This window comes from Dromaius novaehollandiae, chromosome 12 (genome assembly GCF_036370855.1).
Source record: "Dromaius novaehollandiae isolate bDroNov1 chromosome 12, bDroNov1.hap1, whole genome shotgun sequence".
In the NCBI taxonomy this organism is placed as follows: Eukaryota; Metazoa; Chordata; class Aves; order Casuariiformes; family Dromaiidae; genus Dromaius; species Dromaius novaehollandiae.
In genome coordinates, this window is record NC_088109.1 from 4,686,287 (window position 1) to 4,710,241 (window position 23,955).

At 55.5% G+C, this 23,955-nt stretch overlaps 1 protein-coding gene across 2 annotated transcripts in view; it reads right to left on the reverse strand.

The window, feature by feature from the left end:
* The window catches only part of TWF2 (twinfilin actin binding protein 2), a 42,725-nt gene that overhangs the window by 18,093 nt on the left and 677 nt on the right, over positions 1–23,955 (reverse strand). The window contains exon 2 of one of the 2 annotated variants that reach the window (XM_064518711.1): positions 8,853–8,930. The exons of the other annotated variant lie outside the window; for it this stretch is intronic. Coding sequence (XP_064374781.1) covers positions 8,853–8,930 — 78 coding nt within the window. The remainder of the gene's footprint in view (positions 1–8,852; positions 8,931–23,955) is intronic. 2 annotated transcript variants of the gene reach the window in all.

Below are 23,955 nucleotides of genomic sequence, written 5' to 3' on the forward strand. Positions count from 1 at the left end.
TGCACCACTGCCTATCCAACCACCTCCTCCTGCCTTGTGCTCCTCGCTGTGGGGGTCTCCCCTTGGCAGAGACCATCAGTAGCTATGTGGTGGCCTTCTTGCGCTGCTCCCTCTAGCCATGTGGCCCTCAACCTCTCCCTCCTCAACAGGCTCCTCAGCAGAAGGTTCTTCAGCAGGGAATCTCGAGCGGCTTTGGTGCTAGAGGACATCTCCAGCTCTGCCAATCCAGGGACACAAGGTGCCATGGGGAACCAGGTCTGGCTAGACGCAGGGTGCTGAAGAAAGAGCCCACAGCAAAAGCCGAACAGGCCGGGAAGATGAGCCAAAGCTACCCTCATCAGGTTCCCCATAACCTCAGAAGTATCAGGACCAGAGAAGACACCCAAAGCCCATGCCCGTGAGAACTGGAGGCTTCCCACAAACACGGGCGCCCTGGCTCGGCTGCAAGGTGTGCGAAGCTCTGTTTTGTGGGACACGGCCCAGAGGGCAGAGACATTTCACAAGGCTCTGACCACCTCTCCTGGCCCCCTTACCAGCTCCTCGTACACCCCAGAGCACAAACCGCGCTACTGCTGCTCAGCAAGACCAGCACCACCTCGCAGCCGGCGCCGTGCTCCTGCGCGGGAGGGCATTCGCATCCCCGCGGACATCATCCTGGCTGCGAGAGCCAGCGAGGCCCAGGGCAGCTGGAGCTGCAGATCACTTGTGTCCGCACGCACGTCGGTCCATACGCACTCCTGGAGGCCTGCAGCGGTGGTACCTGCTGTCCCGGGGCAATGGGAGGCGTGGGAAAAGGCGCTGGCACTCGCCGCTCCTGCCTCACCCCGTGGCAGCGGGAAGAGCAGAGCCTGTCCAGCCTCCCGGGACCCCGGTGAGCAGGCAGAGCAGGCCTCCGCCGGCCGGTTTCCCCCGCAACACCGGGGCAGGCAGTCTCGCCCTTCCCGGCCCCCGGCGAGGCTGGCCTCCCCGACCGGCCCTGCCCGTGCCAGGGTTGCTGAGAGCACCAGGGTCTCTGGAAGTGACCTACATATTTCAGACACGTGGTAGTGTCTCAAGTGTCTGAAACATATTTTTTTCCACTGGCACAGAAGTATAAACAGGGCTGGGAGCCCCAAACGCCGAGCAGAGCGCCCAGGCATGCGGGCAGCACTCGGCTCCCGCCGGCCGGGGGGGTACGGGAGCGGGATGTGCCCGGAGGCAGCGTCTCCCTGCTCCGGGCTACGGCACACGCTGCCCCGCACCCATTTTGCCCTCCAGGCTGGGAACGGGTGGCTGGAGTCAAAAATAGACCAGTCTCAGCTCTTCCGAGCACCTTCCCTCTATTAGTGTGTGTGGGGGGAAAAAAAAAAAAGAAAACCAAACCCCCAACCCCACAGGATTTAACAGATTCAGACGCTAGCACAGACATCATACAAACGCAAAGATCTGTGAGGGCCAAACCAAAGCAGGAACGAAAGCTTGGGAAAGGCCCAGCGAGAAGCAGCCGCTCGGGAGAAGCCCAGTGCTGGGCGAGCCCGGCTGCTAGAAAGGGGCGGCAGGCTGGCTGCCAAGCTGCAGCTATGTTTCTGCAAAACAGCGTATTTTACTGCCGCCTTAGATGCAGAAGGGTTGGGGGAGAGATTTGATGACTCAGAAAAAGATTTAGGAAAAATCTTTTGGAGATTTTCCCCAGGCCACAGCCCCGATGGGGTCCACGAAGGCTGGAAGCCCGAGACTGGGAGAAACGCCCCAGTGAGGCAGATGCTCGGAGATGCCGAAAACGCGGCAGGAACGGGACCCAAGCAAGCCCTCACCCTCCGTGGGACGCTGGCTTCCCGTGGGAGAAAGCTGCGGCCTCGGGCTAAGCCGAGCAGCGCCTCTGCACGCTGCCTGATGGCCCACAGCGGCCCGGGGGCCAAGCGAGCGGCGCGGGAGCATGGGAACGCGCCGCGGACGTGCCTGCGCGCCTGCCCCGTCCTCCCGGAGGAGAGGGGTCGCATGCCACGTGGAGGACCCCACGGCTCCGGCACTGCAGGCTTGTGGGTGGACAGGCATTGAAACAGCAGCATGTGATCCTTGCGGAGAAGCCTGGAAGAAACCAATTCCCAACCTACTCCAAAACCCTTGCAAAATGAACACGAGAGTACCGAGAAGAAACACAAACCACAGGAAGCCTGATTAGGGAATGGAGAGCGGGGCAATTCAGATAAACCACTGCCAGGGTCAGTACGACAAGGCATTTCAGGAGGGAGTTTCCCAGCACTCAGTGTTGGCCCAGATCTGCTGTCCCTGAGCCAGGGACAAGCCTCTCACCTTCACTCACTCCAGGGATTATTACTGGGTGCGTAAGGAGAAGAGTGAGGGGAAGAAAAACTGATCTAGGATTTCTTGCAATAGTCCAGCTAGAAAACACCCACACTGAATAGCTGCTGTGCTGCCTCGCACAGCTTCTCCGGGTGAAGCGGGGCACACCGCGTGCAAGCCACACCGAAGGGGCCTCCGCAGCCGAGGTTAACGCATCAGCGCGAGCACAAGCAGAAACCTCTGCTCCGGTCACTGCCTCCCGAGCGACTCCGACGTTTCCGACTGCCAGCCCAGCCTGCTCGCGGCCTCTCCTGGCCCGGCACGGTCTGGCCCAGCCCTGCTCACGCGCGCCCTGAGCGTGCAAGGCCAGCACCACCGTTTGCAGCGACTCTCTCCTAACCCTCCCAGCTCAGCAGCTGCAAGCCACCCCTCTTCCTAAGCCCACCGCAGCAAAGCCGGGATCGCGGGAAGAGCTGCGCGTCCCCACGCCGTTCCCGGGAGGGTGAACAAGCCCGGCTGAGTCAGGCACGCCAACACCCTCGGCTGCAGCCGGGAAGCTCCGGCGGAGGGGAGCCAGCCTGGCTGGGGGAGGCACCTCCGACTGCAGAATTTGGTCCCAAAACCGAGCAAATAACCGACACGACACATCCTCTCACATTTGGATGCCAAGAAAAGCACGTGTTGCCGCCTGACTCTCGAGAGGGAGCGTGCAGGCTCAGGACTCCTCCAGGATGCATGCGGAGGTCACAGCCCCCGTTGCAAGAGCGAAGAGGCACTGACATGCGAGGGGCACTTCGGCAGAGGTGACGAGTCGCTGAATGCTCAGACAACTATTTTTGTGCCTGGCTTTATCCCCAAGTCGCTTCAAACTGCTTCTGCTTTCATGTGACATGGGGTAGAAAATACTTTTTTAGCTGAGTCAAACAGAGGAATAAAGTGTTTGTCACTCCACATTTGGGATAAATTACCCCCATCCTCTGGCACCACCAGACTGGGCATTTCCTTCACAGAGAGCAGGGGACACCTTCCCTCCTCAGCACAGCCCTGTGATGGCATCTACTGCCACATGCTAAAACCTGCAATTATTTGTCCATGAAGGACACATGGTGCCAGCAAGGGCTGTTACAGGTAAAGCACAAAAATCAGAGCAACTCCAAACATACACTCCGCGGCTGTCTTCCCACAGTCTCAGAGCAAACCTACCACGACAGCTTTCCCCGGTGAGAGCTTGGTCCAGCTTTCCCTGCTCTCTCCACATCCTCTTGCAAGGAACGCTTGACGGGACACGAACAGCAGGAGATTTCTAGGTACCCAAAGGGCAGCAGTGAGGTTTCTGCACACGTAAGCCTGCCTCTTGACGGCAGGACACCATGAACCCGAGGGAGCTTTCCTGCACGCTGGACAGGGGGAACACTTGCCAAAAGCAGAACAGGCTTCAAGCTCCAAGACAATTAGCAGCTTGCTCAGCGCTGTTCTGCCAGTCCTGCCGCAGAGAGGTACCGCCATGCCACACATGGTCCACAGACATGCCCAGCCTGCACTTTCAGCATGAAAACGGTGCAAAAATACTGTACTTTCAACAGAACTGCTTGGAGAAAGAGTCATAAAAAGTCAAGGTACCCCTAAAACACATGAAGCAGCCATGGAAAAATACTCCTCTATCCCGAGACCTGGGCTCACACAGAGACTGCAATGAATTTCTCCTGGCCAAACCCACTGGCAGCTTGCAGGTGTCCCCATTTGCTAAGTGACCCAACAGCCCATGCACAAGGTGACTCTTCCCTCCCATATTCCTGCTCCAAATCAGTGCTGATCCTCTCCAACTCACAGTTCCCAGGCTGCGTGCAAGTCGGGCTCAAACACAGTGCTTGAGGGAACCAGACTTCAGCAGTGTTGCCAGCAACCTGCACCACCTGGATCTTCGCTAGGTTGGAGGACCTACTTCTGCCACTCCAACCCAGCCACCAACACCAGCATTCAGTCCTGCAAGAAGTCCAACAAGTAGGAGCTGAACTGCTTCTAGGATTACACATCTGACCTCAAGACTCAACAGATTCTGGAGACATACAAGTCATTTTGAAACTAACAAACAAAAAAAAAAAATCAGACTTCTCCTTTCAGCAACAACAGGACTTCCTGAAGTGTATCGGTCCTCTTCAAAGCCAGCACGGACAGGAGCTGCGAGCAGGCACCATCAGTGGGTGCTTGCAGAGAGCACCTCCGCTCCCTTTGAAGACAGGGAGCAACATGGATCAAAAGCCAAGTACCTGCTGCCCCAGAGTGTGCTCTACTCAGGAACATCTCCAGCATCACTCCTTAGCTCTTCTTGCTTCTTAGCGTGCTGCCTCCTCCATCCTCTTTGCAGTTCAGCTCAATTACCAGGCTCCATTCAGGGCAAGTTTTCTTCCCTAGCCCATGCAGCAAAGCAAAAGGCACTGCAGCATTTTTCAGTGCACAACCCGGGATGGCTGGTGTTCCTGTTAGGCCGGGAAGCATCAGAAAAGGGAACTGCCTTCACCAAGCCAGGGTCTTTAGCGACGGAGACTGTCACCAGCTATTTCTGCTGCGGTCTGAGGACACAGGGACACTTCCGTGTGCATAAGCATCAGTAAGATGGAAGAAACAGGTAACTCGCACCCAATTTTGACATGCTTCACTTCCACAGAGCTCTGCTGCTGGAAAACACTGACGGCAGTGGGACGCGGCTGCATCTGAGCCCTCAGGCCCTGCCAAGCCCAGAAGCAAGACCACACATGAATGGAAGCACTGCCTCTCTGCCCCGGCAGCCCCGCTACCCCTCACAGAGAAACCCAAGTGCAGCTGGGAGGGTTTCTGGCCCTCGAGCTGTGCTCAACACTCAGCTGTGTGCAGGCTCCCTTGCTCCTAACACCTGTAAAAGGCAGCCCTGCCTGCAGCGCTGGCCTCCCACACACCGGGGAACAGCACAGGACCAGGAGCACGACGAGGCAGGAGGGGGCCAGCTCCCTTATAGCCCCCCGCTCCTTCAAGCCCCGTCTCCCCTGGATGAGGGCCTTTCTCACTGTTCAGTCGCAGAGCTCCCACTTCAAGACAAAACCCTCCAAACAGCGTAGTACCTATAGAGCAGCAGGGAAGAGACTTCTGCAGCGTTATCTGTGGTGCACGACAGCTCACAAACGCTCACTGCATGCACACCTCTGCTGTGCTTGGAGGCCTGGTGACACACAGGCATGCCGGTGGTCCCGGGACCGCTTCACGGACTGCTGCGGGCTGAGCCACGGCTTGAAAGGCTCCCAGACAAACACCACCGCCGCAGGTGTGCAGGAATCGCACCCCCAGCAGGGAAAGCTTTGTACCAAAAGTCCCTTTCTTGCCCGTAAAACATTGCTAAGCCTCCCAGGGCAGCAGCCAGCTTTGCCGGATGACTTCACGAGCGCCAGCGGTTCACTGCGGGTTCGCTCGCTTCCCTGTGCGGCAGCTCCCAGCTGGGAAGCCACGCGTGACCTGCTCATGCCGGAGCAGTGGCTGGCGGGAAGCAGCAGCCAGGGGAACAGACGGGCAGGTCAAGGGAGACCGCAGCACGGCTCTCCTCCAGGCACCGTCTCCACCAGACCTCAGCTTCTCTCAGCAGCACCAGTCCGCAGCCAGACTCACGGGCGACGTCAGCGTAAAGAGCCTGCTTTAAAAGCATTACTCGTCCGCAGCCGTTGTCCTGGGGACACGCAGGGGATGCCCAGAGCATCTGCCGAAACATGCAGAAGGCTCCTTTTACTTCTTCCTCTTCTACGTAGCGTTGCTTGCTCTGACACGCACTGTGGTAGCATTTGGGACTGTAAACAGACCATAAACCTGTGCAAAAGCTTCCTCCAAATGAGGTTACGGACACAGTCCAAGATGTTTCTAGGTGAGTGCTACTGCTCTTGGGGGGGGGGGGGGGGGGGGGTTCAGCACACCCAGTGGGGCTGGCCTGCACGGCACGCCTGTCCCTTGCTCCGGCCTGCCTGTACCCTGTCCCCCGCAGCCCTGCCCCAAGACAGATGGCCCTTAGGGCAGAAGTCCCCTCCACAACGTGTTCGGCAGGGCTGGAGGCTCCGCTTCTCCGTCCCCTCTGGGGGCACGGCAGCTGGTGAGCCCTCCTGGCTGGCTCAGCGCATCTCCCTTCGCGGGTCAGCGTGCCCAGGCCTGTCTGTCCAGCTGCGACGTCACCTGGGGGCTCATTCCTGCATGACACTTTTCTCCCTGTGCTCCAGAGGAAGAGCCGCGGCACAGGGGGACTAGGCGACTTGCCCCAAGTCACATGGGTGGCAGTGGCGGGGGAAGTGACGGGAGGTGCTTGAGTCACACCAGCGTCACCACTGACTCGTTCCTCGCGGGCCAAGCCCTCTCCGGTGTGGTGTGGGGGTGCTCCTGGCTCGCCTCCTTTCGCCTGCCTCCCCGGGATGCTCCGGCTCTGCAGCCGCTCAGCAGGGCCGCTCGCTGTTCGGGGCGGCACAGGAGCCAGCGCTGTGCAGCACAGCTCGGGCACCTCTGCATGAGGAGAGACCCAAGCAATTCTGCACACGATCCGCAGGGGATGTTCGGACAGATCCTGCAGGGCTGGGAGCAGCTGCCGGTCCAGGTTGGGGAGGAGGCGGCAGTGGCAGCTGGGGACAGGGAGGGAGAGAGCTGGACCCAGACACACAAAACGCTGCCAAATGCGGCTGGTCTAAAAAGCAGCTGCTGACAATGACACATCGCACAGATAAACACTCCCATTCAGCCCGAGCGGAGACGGTGGAATATGGTTTCCATTGATGGTAAAGAGTCTCTTGCTGGTAGCACTAGCCACAATCTGAGGTCAGCACTGTAAGTCCTCGCACCTTAGCTAGAGGCTGAGCCTTCATGGCTTCTCCTAACAGAAGCCTGACTCCCTCTTTTCAAAAAGAAAAGCAGCTGAAAGAGCAAAATCACTGTGAAGAGATCCTCCAAATTCAGGGCTACGCTGCTCTTCTGAAAGAGGCTTTATGCTGCTTAAATCCTAGACCACTCTGCAGGTTGAAATGGGCCCTTTAAGGCAACTTCCACCCCAGCTCCTGCAGGCGCACTCAGTGCTGGAGGTGGGGGCACAGATTACGTGTCTCTCTGTGTTTGCTGCTGTGTGCTCACAGGGCTGGGGTGCAAGGTTACTCTTGGTTTTACTCTAGGACTGTCTGCCAGATCAGGGCTCCTCCATGCTAGAGCAGAGGAGAGGGATCGTCTCTGCCCTGCAAGACACTGGGGTTCAGACACATGCACAAGGCCTGGCGGTGCCAAGCTCCCGACACCCTCCCGTGGTTCGGAGCAGCAGCACTCCCAAAGCACCAGGAGGAAGGGAGCCCAACGGTCCCGGTGGCTGCCGAGCTCCAGCACGGCTGAAGCAAAGCGCTCGTCACTCACCAGTGCCCAGACTCCCCATCCGATGGAGCCAGCGACAGCAGCTTGGCAGGGCACTAACATCCGCATTCACACGAGAAACAAATCATTCATGCAATTGTATGAGACTGAGGTTATGGAAAAACCTACCCCACAGGTTCCCCGCCGCGATGCTAAATCAGTGCTTTGTTCCATTTGCTTATTCGATAAATATAGAGGCAACTTAAAGTCACCTTTCGACGGGCCAAACGCAAGCAGGCCTGCACCAGCCTGCAGCCTGCAAACTGGGCTACGTGAAGCCAGCAGAAGGAACCGGGTGCTGCAGTCGGGTGGGTTTAGTGGCCATATCTCCCATTGCTGCTTTTAAGCGCTGGGAGAGCCTGCCAGCACGGCCAAGGGCGGGGAGCTCAGCCGTGCTCCAGGCAGCCGAGGTGCTGGGCCAAGGCACTTTCTCCTGCCCATCTCTGCCTGCACTCAGGGAAGGACAAGCATATGCCTAATTCGGGATCCCTCTTCCAGGGAGGACGGGACAGCCGTGGAACGGGCCGTGCATCACTCCTGAGCTCAGCTCCTCGGCGGGGAACGCTCAGGCGCTCTCCCTCCGCCTCCTCCGACGGGAGCACAAGCTGCTCCGAATGCTGCCATCTCCAAACGCCCCTGCTGCTCTGGGAGGCTGCCACCCACTTCGCACATGTTTCTATAGCACCTGTCACCACGGCAGCCTATTGCGGGGCTCCCTGCAACACAGCACTTCAGTCTAGAGGCAGTAAGAGCCATCCAGAGCCCAGCACCCATCTCGGCTCATGAGCACAGACGCCAGCATCATGCACAGCTGCTCCAACGGCAAAGTCACGGCCCGTGCTGGGCAGTGGCAGCGTGCCCGCGTCACCCCAGCAGAGGCTATGGGGCTCTGCCTGCTGAAAGCTGCTCACCAGCACCGCATCCCCCAGCAAGGATCAACAGCAACCCCAATTTTGTACTTCTAGCACTTCATCCATGTCCCCCCTGCTCTGTGCCCACTCGTCTGTTCTGGGCTGCTGCATTCCAGAAACCCCCAGCAGAACCTTCCACGGGGCCTCCAGAAACACGAGTCCTCTTCCACGACACCACGTTCAGCTACAGCCATAAAGTGGAAAGAAGGAGACGTGAAGTAGAGAAGCAACACAGCATAAATCAAAGCACCGAAAAACAGGACTTACCATCCTCAATGATGACTTTGATGAGCCGAACGGAACCATTTCGGGCTTTGGCAAAAAAGTCCCTTAATTCCGTGGTTGCTGAAAGAACCAGAAACATCGTGGTCAGATTTAGCAATCAAAGCAGGTGCTACGCTGCTCTTCACTGGGAGAGCAGCACAGGCTGTGGAGATAAGGAACTTGGCAGGACAAAAACTTAAAAAAAACACAAAACACACTAGTCCAAAAGATAGTTATAATAAAAATAATAATAATACAAAAAACAAACAACTGGCTTCATTAGCCTTTCATCAGTGGAAGTGAAGTGCTGCGTCTCCCAGAGGCTTCAGAGTTAAATAGCAGCTGGGAGCACATGTGATCCAGACAACTTGATACTTGGCCTGGGTGAACATAATCACCCAAATTTAGATGATGGCTTGGCTGGTGCAGGCGGGTAGAGCTCAAATGACAAGTTTATTAACTTTACAGAACGGCGAGGTTTGCATGAAAGGCGGCTGGAATATGTCATGACAGGCAGGACGGCTCTGACGGCCAGACCTTGTGACAGGCGGCAGGGATGCTGCCGAGCCCCAGCGCTGCCCGCTTCCCCAGGAGGCCAGAGGCCAGGATCAATCCAAACTGGAGTCACCAGTTTGGATTTGAGCGCCTCTGGAAGGAAGGGATAACTGCTCCCAGCCACCGCGAGGGCTCACAGAGCTCCTGTTTGCAAATCTGCAGCAGCAGGGCACAACCTCAGACAACACCAAAGAGATCCAGGCTGGAGGGGCTGAGCCCTAGGACAAGGAGCATTTCCAGCCCCAGCGCCCAGGTGCCTAGCTCCCACCAAAAGCCAGTTCAGTGACATGCCAAAACACCTCCCTGGGGCAGACACGCCAGGTGGAACATCCCAGCCCATGACTTTCAAGCTGCAAACAGCTCTAGCACTTTTAGAAACACTATAGACACCAGCATGGCAAGGATCAGACATCTGCTTCTCCCCAAGCAGCCACCCCTCTTAGGCCACCTCAGGATCAATGCTTGGACCACCACAAGCAGCCCCCCATTCCCATCACTGTGCCATGCCACTTCACCAGCGGCCTTTGCAGTTGGCCTTTCCTAAGCAGTTTGCAGCTGGCCTTTGCAAGAAGCAGCCCTGCTTTGCTCCCCAAGCAGCTGCAGAGAAGCCTACAAGCTCTCATGTCCACAGCCCGCAGCTCTGCGCAGGAAGCTGTCACTACTTGGCTAGCAGAGAGCGGTGCAGAAAGATGCTGCGGCCATCACTCAGCACCGCTCAGGATGAGCGGTCCCCTGCCACCAGGGGCCGTATCTGTTCCACTTCAGTCCCGCCGGCGTCGTGGACACCGGACACCTGGGCTGCAAAGAGCGCGCATCCTTGGGCACAAGCCCTGGGCTCCCGCACAGCTGCCTCCAGCATTGCTGCACACAGAGGGGAGACAAGGCCTCCAGATGACACACTGCCAGCCCAAGCAACACGCTATTAAGCCCAGAGCCACCAACTCTGTCACACACCAGTGCTCTTGGTCCCGCGCCCCCCCCCCCCCCAAAAAAAAAAAAAAGACCTTGGGCAGGGGGCTGCTGCACACCTGCAGCTCACACAGCCCCTGAGGGAGAAGGAAATAATCGGACATATATTTTTCTCCTTGTCCATATGGAAATGCTCACGACAAAGAGGTGGAATGGGACACCCCGTGGAGCCCCACAAGGAGCTACTGCTTCCTGTAGACCAACAGCCGGGCATCTGCAGTGCAGACCGTTTCCCGACATGAGAAGTTTGAGCTGCGACTGTCTACCAGTTTGAAAACAGACCTCATCAGAGGTCTTGATGTTTTCCCTCCCCCTCAAGATTTCTTCTTCTATGGAAGGAGAAGGCAAAAATGGAAAGAGAACTAGCTCCCAGGCTGGTACCCCACAAACAACAGAAGTCATATACAAACACAGACATGACATCTCAGCAGGACACCAGACACACCAGAGCAGGTAAGGGCATGCAGAGACCCAGCTAAGGCACATCAGTGACAGAGGGGACAGTACCATGCAGTCCCCAATGGTATTTTAGGGCAGACAGAAGTTTTGTTGGGGTAATCCCACCACTAGAAAACTGTCCTTTCTCCTTGACCAGCATCCAGGCACATGGCTCTCCCTATTTCCAGTACACCTGCCCAGACCTGTACCTTCTCCCAGCACCAGCTCTGAGCTACCACCCAAGGCTGCTCTGGTATTTTTAGCCTTTTCCTCATTGAGACAGGCCGTTCCCTTCCAGCAGCATCTGTGGCTATTGCCAATTGATGAGGTTTCCCACAGGTGCGGAAGAAGAAGAGAGACTTATACACCCAGGAAGCCTAGTGCAAGAAACAAAAGGTCCGAATAAGCCTTAACCCTCACTGATTCCTGTTATGGCACCAAATCAGGAGAGAGAAGAGAACAGCATTTGTCTCAGATGGTCCTACAGCACCAGCTATTGAGAAGAAAGACTGAAGCTCTGCAGTACTAACAGAGACCTGCAAATCACTCGGCAGACTGACGTCCCTTCCAGAGGCCAAGGGTGCACAGGACTGAGCAGAACAGCCAGGAGCGTGGGCAAAGGCCCAGCCACTCGCCTGCCCCCTCCACACACCTGAAAACACTAGCACTAGCCAAAAGCACTGAATTGACACTTGAATAATTCATTTGTTTGATTCAAGCACAGGTCTAACACTTGGACCTCTATTTGTTCCAAAGGATTTCACAGGATACGGAAAACCGTGGGTAACTGCTTCCAGGAGGCCCCCATCGTACTGGGGAAAGATCGGAACGTGGGCCGGAGAACCATTCTGCTGAGGGACAGAGAGCTTTCAAAAACCTGAAAGCAGACTTCTGGCCATAAATGTCATTGAAATTAAACAAAATAATAATAATTTTCACTTTAAAAATCACTTGGGTGTCTTTGAAATTCCCTTCTGTCTGTCACAACCCAGAATCACGACCCAGCGAAGAGGAAGAGGAATAAGCTAGCTGGGAAGGTTTGCAGCACGAGCTCAGCAACTGTTACATTACAGTGCGATGACGACTTAATTGGCCTTGCAGCCATGATGAGATGGCTTGCATGCCTGAAATGTTAATATAAAAGGCAACAGCCTGCTGTTGCCGGCAGGGGGAAGGGAGGACACGTTAGCCTGGAGATGGAGGTGAGCAGTACCCCGGCACCGAGGTGCAGAGCAGTAGAGACGGTATGAAAGGCTCCAGGTACCAGCTGAAGGGCAGAAGGAGCTGTGTGTTAATCCAGTGCAGACCTCCTTGGCTGCTGACCCCGGACAGAGCAAGGCTTTCTGACAGCAGCCAGCTCATCCAGAGCCCCACGCACCGCACTGGTGGGAAACTCACTCCAGCAGGTCACGACTGACCAACAAATTCTTGGGACACAGTGGTAATGATTTCTTTCTCTTTAAATCAAAATCAAAACCGGCTCCTATCAGTCTGATGCGAACCAGCACAGAGGAGCAAAACAAAACAGCAAAACATCACCAAGGCACTTTAAGTCAGGGGAGGCCAGACAGTCAGGAGGTGGGTTAGGATGGAGGAAAGACTAAAGGTCAGAAGAAGTTCATCAGAGCTGACAGCTCCTCAGAGAAACCACAGCTCGTATGCACACTTTTACAACATGGCCATTTGGGGACAGTGAGAGACCAGCCGGGGTAAACCACACGCTTTGGTGACTTTTTTTCTGAGGCTTCCTTTTTGCATTTGGAAACTAGGTGAAGTGAGAAAGGAGGAATGCAAGGAGCAGTAAGGGGAAGCTGGGTGAATCACCAGGAGGGCTGACGTGCAGGACTAACCATGACCGACACAGATCCTCGCAGCAATGTTTCTGCTCCAGCTGTGCAAGGGCCCAAGGAGAGCACAGGCAAACGCTGCTGGCAGACAGCTCTCCCCACGCTGCGCAACGGCAAGCCAACAGCATGCAGGCAGTTAGCACAACAGATCCCTGGAAAAAAGGGCACGACCACACCAAAGAGTGGTTTAGAAAGTGCTTAGACAAGCCGGATGCTTTCGAACTGGCTGGACTTTGCAAGCTTCACCAAGCATACTTACAGTGCTGCTTGATAGAGGCTCAGAACCGGCAGCAGCTCCCACGTGACAACTGGGGAAGGATGAGTGACGGAGCAGAAAACTCGAAGGGGACATACATACCACCTGCCTTTGGGGGCGGGAGGAAAGGGGGTAATCAGAAACTCACCAGCTTAGCATCAGTTCCTGGAAAATCCTGGAACAAATCATCAAACAATCCAAAAACATAAACACAAGCTGGGCTACAGCCAGCAAGGATCTATCGAGAACAAATTGCTTCAGATCACTCTAATTCCTTCCAACAGAGGAACAGGCCTGTGGGCTATGCAGAAGCACCGGAGTTCATGGATCTCGGCTCCACTCAGGTTTTTAAGTGTCTGAAGTTTCATAAGCCAGTTTAGGAAACATGGTCTTGGTGAACCCCCACAGCACAAGGCACAACACTCTGTGAATAACTCTCTAGAAGTTACTAAAGGTTGGATCAAGCATGATCTCCCAAGGGCCTGCTGTGGGTCCAGTCCTAGTCCACCTTTTCACGAACAGCTCTGACAATTGCAATAGTGTGTTTTCTGCAGTTGTCACTTGGAAGCTATAAGAGATGCAAACGTGCACTGGAGGACAAGGAGGAGAGTTCATCGTTCTCTCAGCAGACTGGAGAAACAGGCTGGAAGAAAAGAAATAGGATGAAACTCAATAGGAAGAAAAGCAAAGTACTGTACTGGGACGAGAATAGCCAGCTACACTGACACAGGGTAGGGAACAGCTGGTCCAGCAGTTCTGGGGAAGACGGGGTTACACTGGGTCACAAGCTAAATATGGGTTAACAACATCATGCTGTTGAGGAAAAAAAAAAAAAAAAAGCAGCAAAGTCATTCCTGAAGGCATAAACAAGAGCACGGCCCTCAACCACAGCCATGTTATTTGGTGCTTACAAGGCTTCGGTTAGAGCACCGCTTCCAGGCTCAGCACTGTGCTAGGAGAAAGGCACAGGCCAGCTGCAGAGCGTCTAGTGGACAGCAGCAAGGCGACTATACTAGAAAACAGCGTACAAGGAGAGGTTGAAGAAGCTGGGGTTGCTCAGCTCAAAGGGGAGAAGAACAAGGGGGGAAACAGTGAACTGCTATCATCGGTTCTCCAGCTGGAAATGACAGGCATTAAACAGCAGCAAGTGTGGTCCTGCCTAGGCATTTGGGAAATTTTCTAGCGATAAGGATGACCAAACCTCAGAAAGGACAGGGGGACAGGATGCCTCCATCCCTGCCCAATCTGCCCAGAAAGACCTCCAGACACCTGCCAGGTACACTGCTGCTTTGAGGGTGGCTGAGCTAAGTGGCATCTTGAGAACCTCCTGGCCATCCTCTCCACGACTCGGCCCTGCCATGCCCTCTTCATGGACAGCCTGCTCAGAGTAGGGGGCCTGTGTCAGAAGGCAGACCTGTCCTCTCTCACCCTGCTCACACCTTGCAGCTGGGGCCAGACCGGCTGTTAGAGGCAGCATGGGATCACAGCCACCTCAAGAGCCACTGTCACTTGACTCAAGAGCCTGTGGCAGGCGTCTCTAGGAAGGGCCACTGTTGAATTAGAGAACAAAAGCAGTTGGCACGTAGAGGATTGTGTCCAATTTAAGGTGAGGGTGTTTGAAAGGAATCCAGGATCTGCAGCCATGAGCGAGCTGGCCTCTGAAGATGCTCCCCTGATGGGCTGGAGCAGCCTCAGTATTTGGCCACAGAGAATTTCAGGGAAGCGCAAATGGGAGATCAGAGCAATACCAATAAAAACATGCAACAATATCGGGAGCGCACAGACATCTCCAGTGAACTTGTCTCCTTCAGGAGCTGCAAAAGATTATTTCTTAAGAGCCCTCCAGACAATTCCTTGGTCCAGCCCAAAAACCTACAACCCACTAAGCTACTCGACACTTGTCCTGTGTCAGAGCACAGAAAGCTATGCAGACACTCAGCATGGCGTGGGCAAACACCCACACCTTCTCAGGCACCCCTCCCACATTATTTAACATGCTGGTGCTATAAAATTACATCAGTCCAGATGTTCAGCTCAAAAATCCCCTCCAGTCTGCCTGAGCTATGCAACACCTCCCTCTCCCATCTGTACTGTGGTTTGTAGATGCCGGCAGAGCTTCTCGAGTCCCACGCACCTGGGGGAACGCTGCAGAGAGGAGAGGAGAGGAGAGGAGAGGAGAGGCCTCCTTCGTAGGAGCCCGGCAGACCCCAGCACTCAGGCTGGGCAGCTGTTGGCATGGCGGGGAGGACAAGGGTTGGGAGAATGGACCTTCAGGTGGCCCCGTCTGTGCAGGCAAGCTGCGGTATCACAACACGGGCTCTTGGGGCAGACACAGCACATCCCTTCTCGGCCACCACGGACCAGCTGAAAGCGAGGCGAGATGGAGCGTGAAGACCCACTGCTTTGAGATAAGCAAGGCACTCTAATGGTTGCAGGGAAACCACCCACTCAGCAAACACGTTTCGGAGCCAGAATGCAGCCACCTTCTCCCTCACCCTGACATGCAGCTATTTGCCTCATTTTGCCTTGGATATGGACCTATCCCAAGGAGACCTAAATGCTGGGCTTCAAGCCTCACACTGCCTGAAAGCCCTGTGAGCTACAGCAGCAAACTGGTCACCGCTCCAGCACAAAAGCTGTCCTCAAGACAATTCTTGCCACTGTTTACAGCCCCAGCTAGCATATCTAAGAGCCAGGCGCTACGAGTGGACTGTCCGCGCCACAGCCGCTCAGCGGCTCTGCTTTCCAAGCCCTCCCTCCCAGTGCATCCACTCCATCAACCAAACCTCGGGGGACGAGCCACCGGGGTGTACCGATGACAGCGTAGCCACGGCAACCGCCCAGGCTCTCCCCGAAGGCGTGATGGTGTAAGAGGCACCCACCCGTCTGGCTGACGAAGCACAAACAGCTGGGGGAGCAAAGCGGTGCCTCCCCAGGCCCGCGCAGCCCCCTCGCGCGCCCGCCCGCCTTGGAGCGGGGGAAAGAGCAGGCTGCCGCCTGGCCGAACCTTCCCCATCACCCCGTGGCCCGATGACAGCTCGGTGCTCCTGGATCAATAATACATGCTCCCTGAAACAGATGCCTTCCTGAACACGTTGAGTCACCTGGGCCTCCTGACAGGCAACCTGAGCCCCTGGCCATCAATCTTTCATTCTCTGGACATAATCTTCAAGTTGAAGCGACTCCAAGCAGCTGCTTTCCTTTCACGGTTGCAGCCCCTCTGCTCAGGGGCGCAGCGCCTGCTCTGTGCCTGCAGCCCCTGGGACGCAGACCCCCAGAGGGATGGGCAGAAACGCACCAGCAACACGGCGGATGTCCTCCCAGCACACCTCCTGACCAGGAGCCGGCACTCTGCCTTGCCCCCGTGGGGAGCGCTGGGGCTCGGCGAGGCTGCGGAGCAGGCTGTCACCTCGCCAGAACGCCCCAGGCTTGCACGCAACCTGCATAGCGATTTCTGCTTGAAAACTGGTGCATTAATTCTGCACCAAAAGAAGAGCCTGCTGGTTTTCATCTCCCTCCGGAGCTCCCAGTGGCTCGGCACCACACACACTGTGGACGGATAAGTCATGAAACAACACAGGAACACAACGTGGACACTTAGCAAAAAACTGCCCATGAAGAGCTTTTGCTCCCCTTCACGCTGTCTCCCACTTTCCACTCAGATCCCAAGTTTCAGCCTCTCTCTTCTCTAAAAGGAAAATGAGGTGCCATCTACACTACATCACAGCCTCCTCTCCTCCTTGCTGACACTGAGCATAAGTGAGTAGGTTTTCACCTTGCAGTTTTCCTGGTCCCTGGACCCCCCCAGTCCAGACAGAAGGGCCTTGCTGTGCACACCCCCCCGTACCCAGTGCACGTGGTGGGGGGGCTGACCAGGACTTCTCGCTGACCCTTTGCGCAGGCAGGAGCAAGCCAGAAACCCAGGCAGAACCTGCCCATCCTGAATAAGATGGAGGACCTCTGGAAAGGTGTTGGGGGACTGCCAACATTCAAGTGATTTAGATGGTTCTGCTCCATTTGGGCTCCCCGTGTAAAGTGAAAACAAGATCTAGAGGCTTTGGCTGTCTAGTCCAGACCAAACCCACCACTTAACTCAAGGACGCCTAGCCACAGAGCAGTCAAAGAAATGCCAAAGGATAAACCAGGCTACCACCGCAAAAGGCACGCCATCCCCGCACAAACCATTCTGCCCAGCTTCAACCTGCGCTGGGCAAGCCAAGCTCCACAAAAGAGGAGGCACAAAAGAGCCACTGTTGCTAAAAATTCTCCTTTTCAGTCTGTCCCAAAGCAACCCCACCGTATATCACCTGCTCAACCTGCTTGTTACAGAGTGCTTTTACACAGACAGCTTTGACCAATTTAAGACACTAAGGGGATTTTATTCCTCACCATAAAAAAGACTCGTCCTTGCTGGAAAATTTTTCTCTGAGAAAAAGCTCAGAGATCAAGGAAAAAATAGAAAGAAAGGGAAAAAACGCATCTGAGCAAGAGAGGACACGACCAAAGCTTTTTCCAATTTTCCATGAGACTGGGCTCTATTCCCCATGAGGGTTTAATGCAGATGACTCCTCGCCCAGATTACAAATCCTGCCTAGAGACTTTCAGACACTTGTCTACCGTGAACAATTTGCTTTGCAACACCTCATTTTCCACATGCATGTTTGAAAACTCTTCCTTTCTCTACTTCGGCCTCTCCCAGTTTCTGATCAGAATTAGCCCAACCTTTCCCCAGAAAGGGAGATGCAGTACCCGCTACACAGTCCAGAAAGCACTTGTCAGGGGACTCGGCCCCATGATGTCCCACGACGCAGCCTCCGAGAGCAAAGCCATCGTTCCAGTCCACGTGGGACTGTCTGAACTCGGCCCCTGCAAAACCGTCACGCTGGTTTTTGCTCCTCTCCCCAGTCTCCCGAGCACAAAGCCATGACTGGGAGCACTGGATCAGGTGTCAGGGGCCCAGAACCGAGGGATGGATCCTGGCAGGGATCTCATTTCATTTAAGGGCTCTCAACACACACTTTTCCAAGGGGTTTCCTCTACTCTAGTGACTTTAAGTGCTTAACTTTAAGGGGCTTTAATTATGCATTTACAAAATTGCGGCTCAAGTGCAACTTCTGTAGGGGTTAAAGCCTCTCTCTCCCCACTTCCTGAGCTATGAGGGCATTTGCTTCATTTTTAGCACAAGCTCCAAGAGGCACGAATAACTATCCTGGGCTGTGCCATGTACAAAGGACACAGCACTGCCAGGTCTGGGATGCACCGAAAAGCGACGGCCTCGCCATCCCACAGCCCCTGACGAGTGCAGCGCAGGTGACACCGCATTACAGCTTCCCAAGGAGCTCTGCCACCTCTGCTCGGAGACCTGCTTTTGGCAACCCACGGGGACGCAGAGCTCAGAGCCAGCAGTGACGGGCAGAAACCGGGCAGGTCGCCTTGATCGTACCTCAGCAGAGACCACCTTTACTCTGCTCTTCATGGCTCCTCCCTGTCCACACGCACAGATCTGCTGCCACCCTCGGAGCAGACCTATAGACTCTACGCACTCTTCAGACATGAACCTCCACTGCAAGGTCTAAGCCCAGATCCAGTTTTTGGTGTTGGGAGCGAACAACATAGTGTCAAAGCTGACCACACAAGATGACAGGAATCATCCAGCTGAACCCACCACCACAATCGTTTTCCTTTCCAACCCAAACTGGCACTGTACTCACACCAGGGACCCTGCCAGTGAGGACCGTCCAACCCTCCTCTTTGTAGGCTGAAGCCACAATGCGATGGACCTGCTTGTAACCACAGGTTAGCAGGTTACCTCCCTCCTGCATCCACTCGAAGCTGCCACCAAATTCAGACAGCCAGGCACGTACGGCGCCCAGCCCAGCCTCCCAGCCCAGCGGAAGGAGCGAGGAGCCACGTGAGCAGCCGAAGGGGAGAGTTCCTCATCGCCTCAGCCATCTGGCAACGTCTGCCCCAGGGGGTGACAGCGACAGCTCGCCCCGAACCCCATCACTTCCCCATCCGCGCTGCCAGCCAGCGGGGCAGCAAGCAGCGCTTCCGCGGCAGCTCGCAGAGAAGCCACTCCTCAAACGCTCTGCAGGACAAGGTCTTGGAGTTTTCTTCTATTTTAAGAGCCAGAAAGCCTGCTGCTTTTGAAGATGAGCTTTGCACTAGGAGAAGACCCCCTGCTACCCCAGAAATGTCCCGTGAGTGAGGCAGTCAGTTCAGGGCAGGCAAACCAAGGTACACGCTGGTGACAGCTCCGGGTGGCATCCCCAGAAGACCCCTCTCCCCCCACGGCAGAAGCCAAGGTCAGAAGCTACAAAATGTGCTCTCACTGTCCCCTGCCAGGCATGTTATTTTGGGGTCTGTTTAAAGACAGACCTGTCTTTAGTCAGCTCAACAGCTGATGTGTCCTCTGACGTCCCCCCGCCAGCCAGCGCAGGGACGAACCCAGCCCTGGGTGCGCGTGGGCATGACCCACCCTACCCAAACAGGGCTTTCTCGGCCTCATTCGCAGGACTGCCAGCAAGGGGAGCAGCGCTGCGGAGAGGTCCCACACCAGAGCCCTTTCTTGCTTGGGCAGGATGGCAGGGGGGGCCAAGGAAAGCTGAATGCTCCAAGCCCACCACAAACTTGGTGTGTTTTGGAAACAAAGCAGTCACTAAGTGGATGGGAAACATCCCCCAAGCTGCCTGTCTGTTGTGCAATTTCACAATATCTTTTCCTCTTTCTGCTTATTTTCTCCCCTCAATTTATTCTCTTCTTTATTCTCTTTTTCAAGAGAGGGTCAGCTGCCAGATGGGCGCGACAAAGGCACTGCACATGGCCACAGCAAGGGTCCTTCCCACATTCCCCCATCCTCACTTTGCCACAACCTGTTCCTGCCCCAGAACTAATTCCTACGACTCCAGTAAAACTGTGTGGAAGAACAGACACCAACCTATATTTTCTTCTGATTAAAGAAACCAATGTGTTAGCAGTTCCTCTTAGAAAATACAGATTTTTTTTTTTTTTTTACTTTCTAGATCAAAAAAATCCCTTTTAAGAGGCTTTTTTTCTTCCATTCAGAGATCAGAAAGAGCCCCTCGAAGCAACTGAAAACCTCACCCAAAGCAAGCGGATAATTTCCCACCAATATCAAAACCTTGCCTCAGGTCTACATGATCAGCATCTCTTTAGCAAGACACCGTGGCTAGCCCTGGATTTAAGCCAGGAGAGAGAGCGCCGTCTCCATCTAACACAGCGCAGGGCAGAACATGGGCTGTAAAACGCCATCTGGTAAATCCTCCCCCCAGCTGCAGTTAAAAAGCAAGTTTCCAGCCATAAGAAGCCCACAGCAACCCTCAATAAACAGCCCCATCGCGTTTCTCCACCCTGCCCGGTAGTCACCCGCGGCAGCCCAGTTTTCTCGCCAGCATCTTTGGGTGAGCTGCCACAAATACCAAAAAAATTCATCTCTTGCCTCCAGGTTAAAAGCTGAGCTACGGCTCAGCCCTGGCAAACGCCTCAAGTTCCCACGCTTCCTGCGCGAGTGCCGCTATCGCCTTCCTTTCCCCTCCCCATCGGGCATCTTCTCTTCCCCCAAAGCCGACAAACGCAGAACAGCAGTGGTGCTCGCTCCCCCGTGGCCAATTAGGCAGATTAAAAGCACAGATCCCTACAGCTGACAGTGTGCCCGCTGCTTGGGGCTGGCTGCAGAAGGAAAAGGAGGTCAACTTGAGTTTCCAAGCGGCCCAGATAGGTCCCTCCCCTCTAAACTGTCAGCTGATACCGAATTCTCACTTCCTCCCGAGCCGCTGCTTAAAACTCGCCTTGGACAGGGCTGGCGAACGCAGCCCGACGGGGCGTCCGAAACCTGCTCACCGGGCGCCACGTGGCCGGCAGCACCCACGGTCACAGCTCACGGCCCCGCGCTGCAGGCACTGGGCCGAGCAGCCGCTAGTGCCCCACAGAGCGAGGGGTCGCTAGGGAAAGGCCACGGAGGAGCACCCGGCAGGGCACGGGGAGGAAAGGCAGCCTCGACTGCGGGGCAAGGAAACGCAGCTCCCGCGCCGGCCCCAAACCCGGCCACGCTCAGGGCGGCGGGAGGAAGCCCGCCACCACGCACACCTTCTGCAGCGCCCGGGGGACAGGCCCCAGGGGACAGGCCCCACAGACCCTCAGGCCCGGAGGAGAAGACCGTTTGACCTCCCTGTTCTTCTTCCAGCGGGGAAGCGGAAAGGAAGGCCAAGGGCCCATTTCTTCAGACAGAAAGGCTGCCGCCTCCTTCCACAGCCTCTCACTCGCTTCCAACCATCCCCTGCTTTCCAGCAGGAACAGGGACACCTCCAGGCTGCTGCGACTGGACCTCTTACTGCAGTCAGCATGTTGCCCGATGGGCACCAAGCAGCCGACAGAGGCTTTGCACAGCTCTACCTGCCTGTTAGAAACAACCCCGGCGTCACCACGAGCTCTCTGCTCTGCTAACGTTTGGCAGGCCCTTGTCGAGGCCCAAGCCCAACCGCTGCAGCGGGGATGGTTATGGACAAGCCCGTGTCTGCCCACGTTTCAGCACCGTGCGGGGGCTGCACTAGGTGATCTCCGGAGCTGCCCTCTAAGCTCGGCCACGCTGTGATTCAGCAGACGGAGAGCGGTGACTCAGTAGCACTGGAGAGCTACAACAGGGCTCCTGCAGCATGTACCGTTAACCCTGTTCCCAAATTGATTCAGTACAGTACTGACCAAAATCTCCTGCCTGCTTGCCAACAGCCCCTCTCCTAAACCAGCTGATGTGTAGTATCATAGTCATCCTGGGAACAGACGCCTTCCTGCAAAAGGGAGACAAACGTTAAAAAAAAAAATGAAAAAGCAGGGGGGAGGATCTGGAAAATTCCTCCTTCTTGGCAAACAACAAGCCTCGGGCTCTTAGCACAGGAAAAGAAAGCAGCAGCGGGACTGTTGCTTCTCATCTGATGTCGAATCGGCTCTCCACAAAGTGAAAGAATTGCTGTGACCGCAGCGCCAGGGAAGGGCAGCCTGCACGGCAGAGGAGACCAGAAGACACCCAAACCAGTCAGGTGTTTCCCTCAAGCGCAGCATCACAGGCATGTAGCAGATTTACATGTAGAAAGGAAACTACCACTTCCTGGAAGAGATAACACACAGCACAAAATTGATAAGCAGATGCAGAGAGCTAGGCCACCTATGCCGTCCTCTGGCACAGACGCCAAGGAGCGGGTCAAAATGGCCTTCGGTCTTTCTTTGTCTGAAGTGGAGAGAAAGGCACGAAGATCTCACCCCGCGTGAAAGGGCTGCAGAATGGAGAGAGCTGCAGAAGGCTCTGGATCATGGCCTGCATCTCCATCACTTGTTTACGCTGATGCTCATCCCAGAATAGTAAGTCAGTTCAGTTAGCAGAGAGAAGTGAGATTGCATCAGAAACCTGCACACCTAGGAAGATGTCAGAGATGCTGCGAGAGAGAGACCATCCGATGCAAGTTACTCTTTCGTAACTGCTTAACACATGGACAAGTTTTCTGAGTGACTTCCCAGCTAACTCCATGTAAGAAACGCCAGGGAGGACAAGTGAGGGGACATCAAATGCAGGTTGTCCAACATAACTAAGAGGAAAGAGCTGGACTGACAGACTTGATCCAACCCTGCCTATTTCTGCCACACTTTCCAGCGCAGCGTGGCAAAGGCTACGTTCAAGCAGGACTGACAAGACCTCACAAGAACGGGACACAGCCATCTTGCTGCCTCCTCGCGCAGCGCTTACTGCAATTCACTCCAAGGTTGGTGAAGGTCGGTGCTCTCTGATAGCAGCTCATCAGCTTTGCAAAGCGAGTGGATCTCTTCTGGCTCCATTTCAAGCAACAGGGCATTTGCATCCCCCGCCAGGGAAGACAGTCCTAGTAGAGCAGCACGGGAGGGGATAGCCACAGAGACCAACCTCTTCTGCAACAAAGCCCACGGGAGAGCTCTCCGCAGTGGGAATGGGGCATAGAGAGGTCGGTAGGTGTTGCGGTCCAGCTTCATCCCACTGGTTTTTGGTTTTTTTCTTTTCAGTAGAGGGAACCCTACTCAACTAGATCCTGAACTTCGCCATCTCAGCCTAGGGCTTAAACTGGAGGCAATGAACGTGAACTCAAGTGTTGCCAGCTATCAGGACACCCCTCATCCATTCGCCCTCTAAGGTGAAGCAGGAGAAACGCATCCAAGCACCACAAGTAACTGCTGCACAAGCACTGCTCTGGCAAGAGCACCTGAGAGGGAAGGATGCTCTCGGCTGTGTCCTCAAGCGACAGCAACGTGCTCAGGAAGGGAAGGGTCACACCACGAGGAAAGAGCAGCCATAAATTCAACACACTTGCACAAAGGCAGTTAACACGAGGCAGCGAGCAGGGACACCAACCCGCGCTGCCGCCCGGATCTTCCCCTGGGAGCAGGGCACGCATCAGCGCCGGAGCTGCTGACACCCGACCTGGCTCAGCGCTGTCTGGGCAGACCGCGGCCTCGGAGGCTGCATCTCTAGCATCTCTGCTCACATATTGATTGGGTTACATAAATTATGCAGCAACTATAGTTCTAATTAATACTGTCAATTAAGCTGCCAGGTGGGGAGGAGGAGGGAAGCACTATGAAGACACACACAATCACACACCAAGCAAACTCCTCAATCTGAGAGCTGTCACCACCGCCAGCTCGAGTCCTTTCCCCATTATCTCATTTTTTCCCTGAAATGGCCTTCTCCATCCAAGGAAAGCATTGCAAGCATGTTATTAGCAGCACTCTTCTGTCTTTTGATATTTTTCCTCCATTTCTTTGGACCCACCTGGCTGGTGCTGTGTCCTGCACTGCCTTAGGCGGACCCCAGGCAGCTGCCAAGGCGGCTGGCACAGGCGCGACAGGCAGGTGAGACGCACGTGCGTTTGGAGGGAGCCCGGCCTGCAGCAGCCCAAGAGAGGTCACCGGAAAGCAGGGGGGTGTTCGCCCCGCTCGGTGATGGGGTCAGGCACCAAGTCCCCGGGGCTCCCTGGGTCAGCGGGATGTGTGGGGCCGTTCC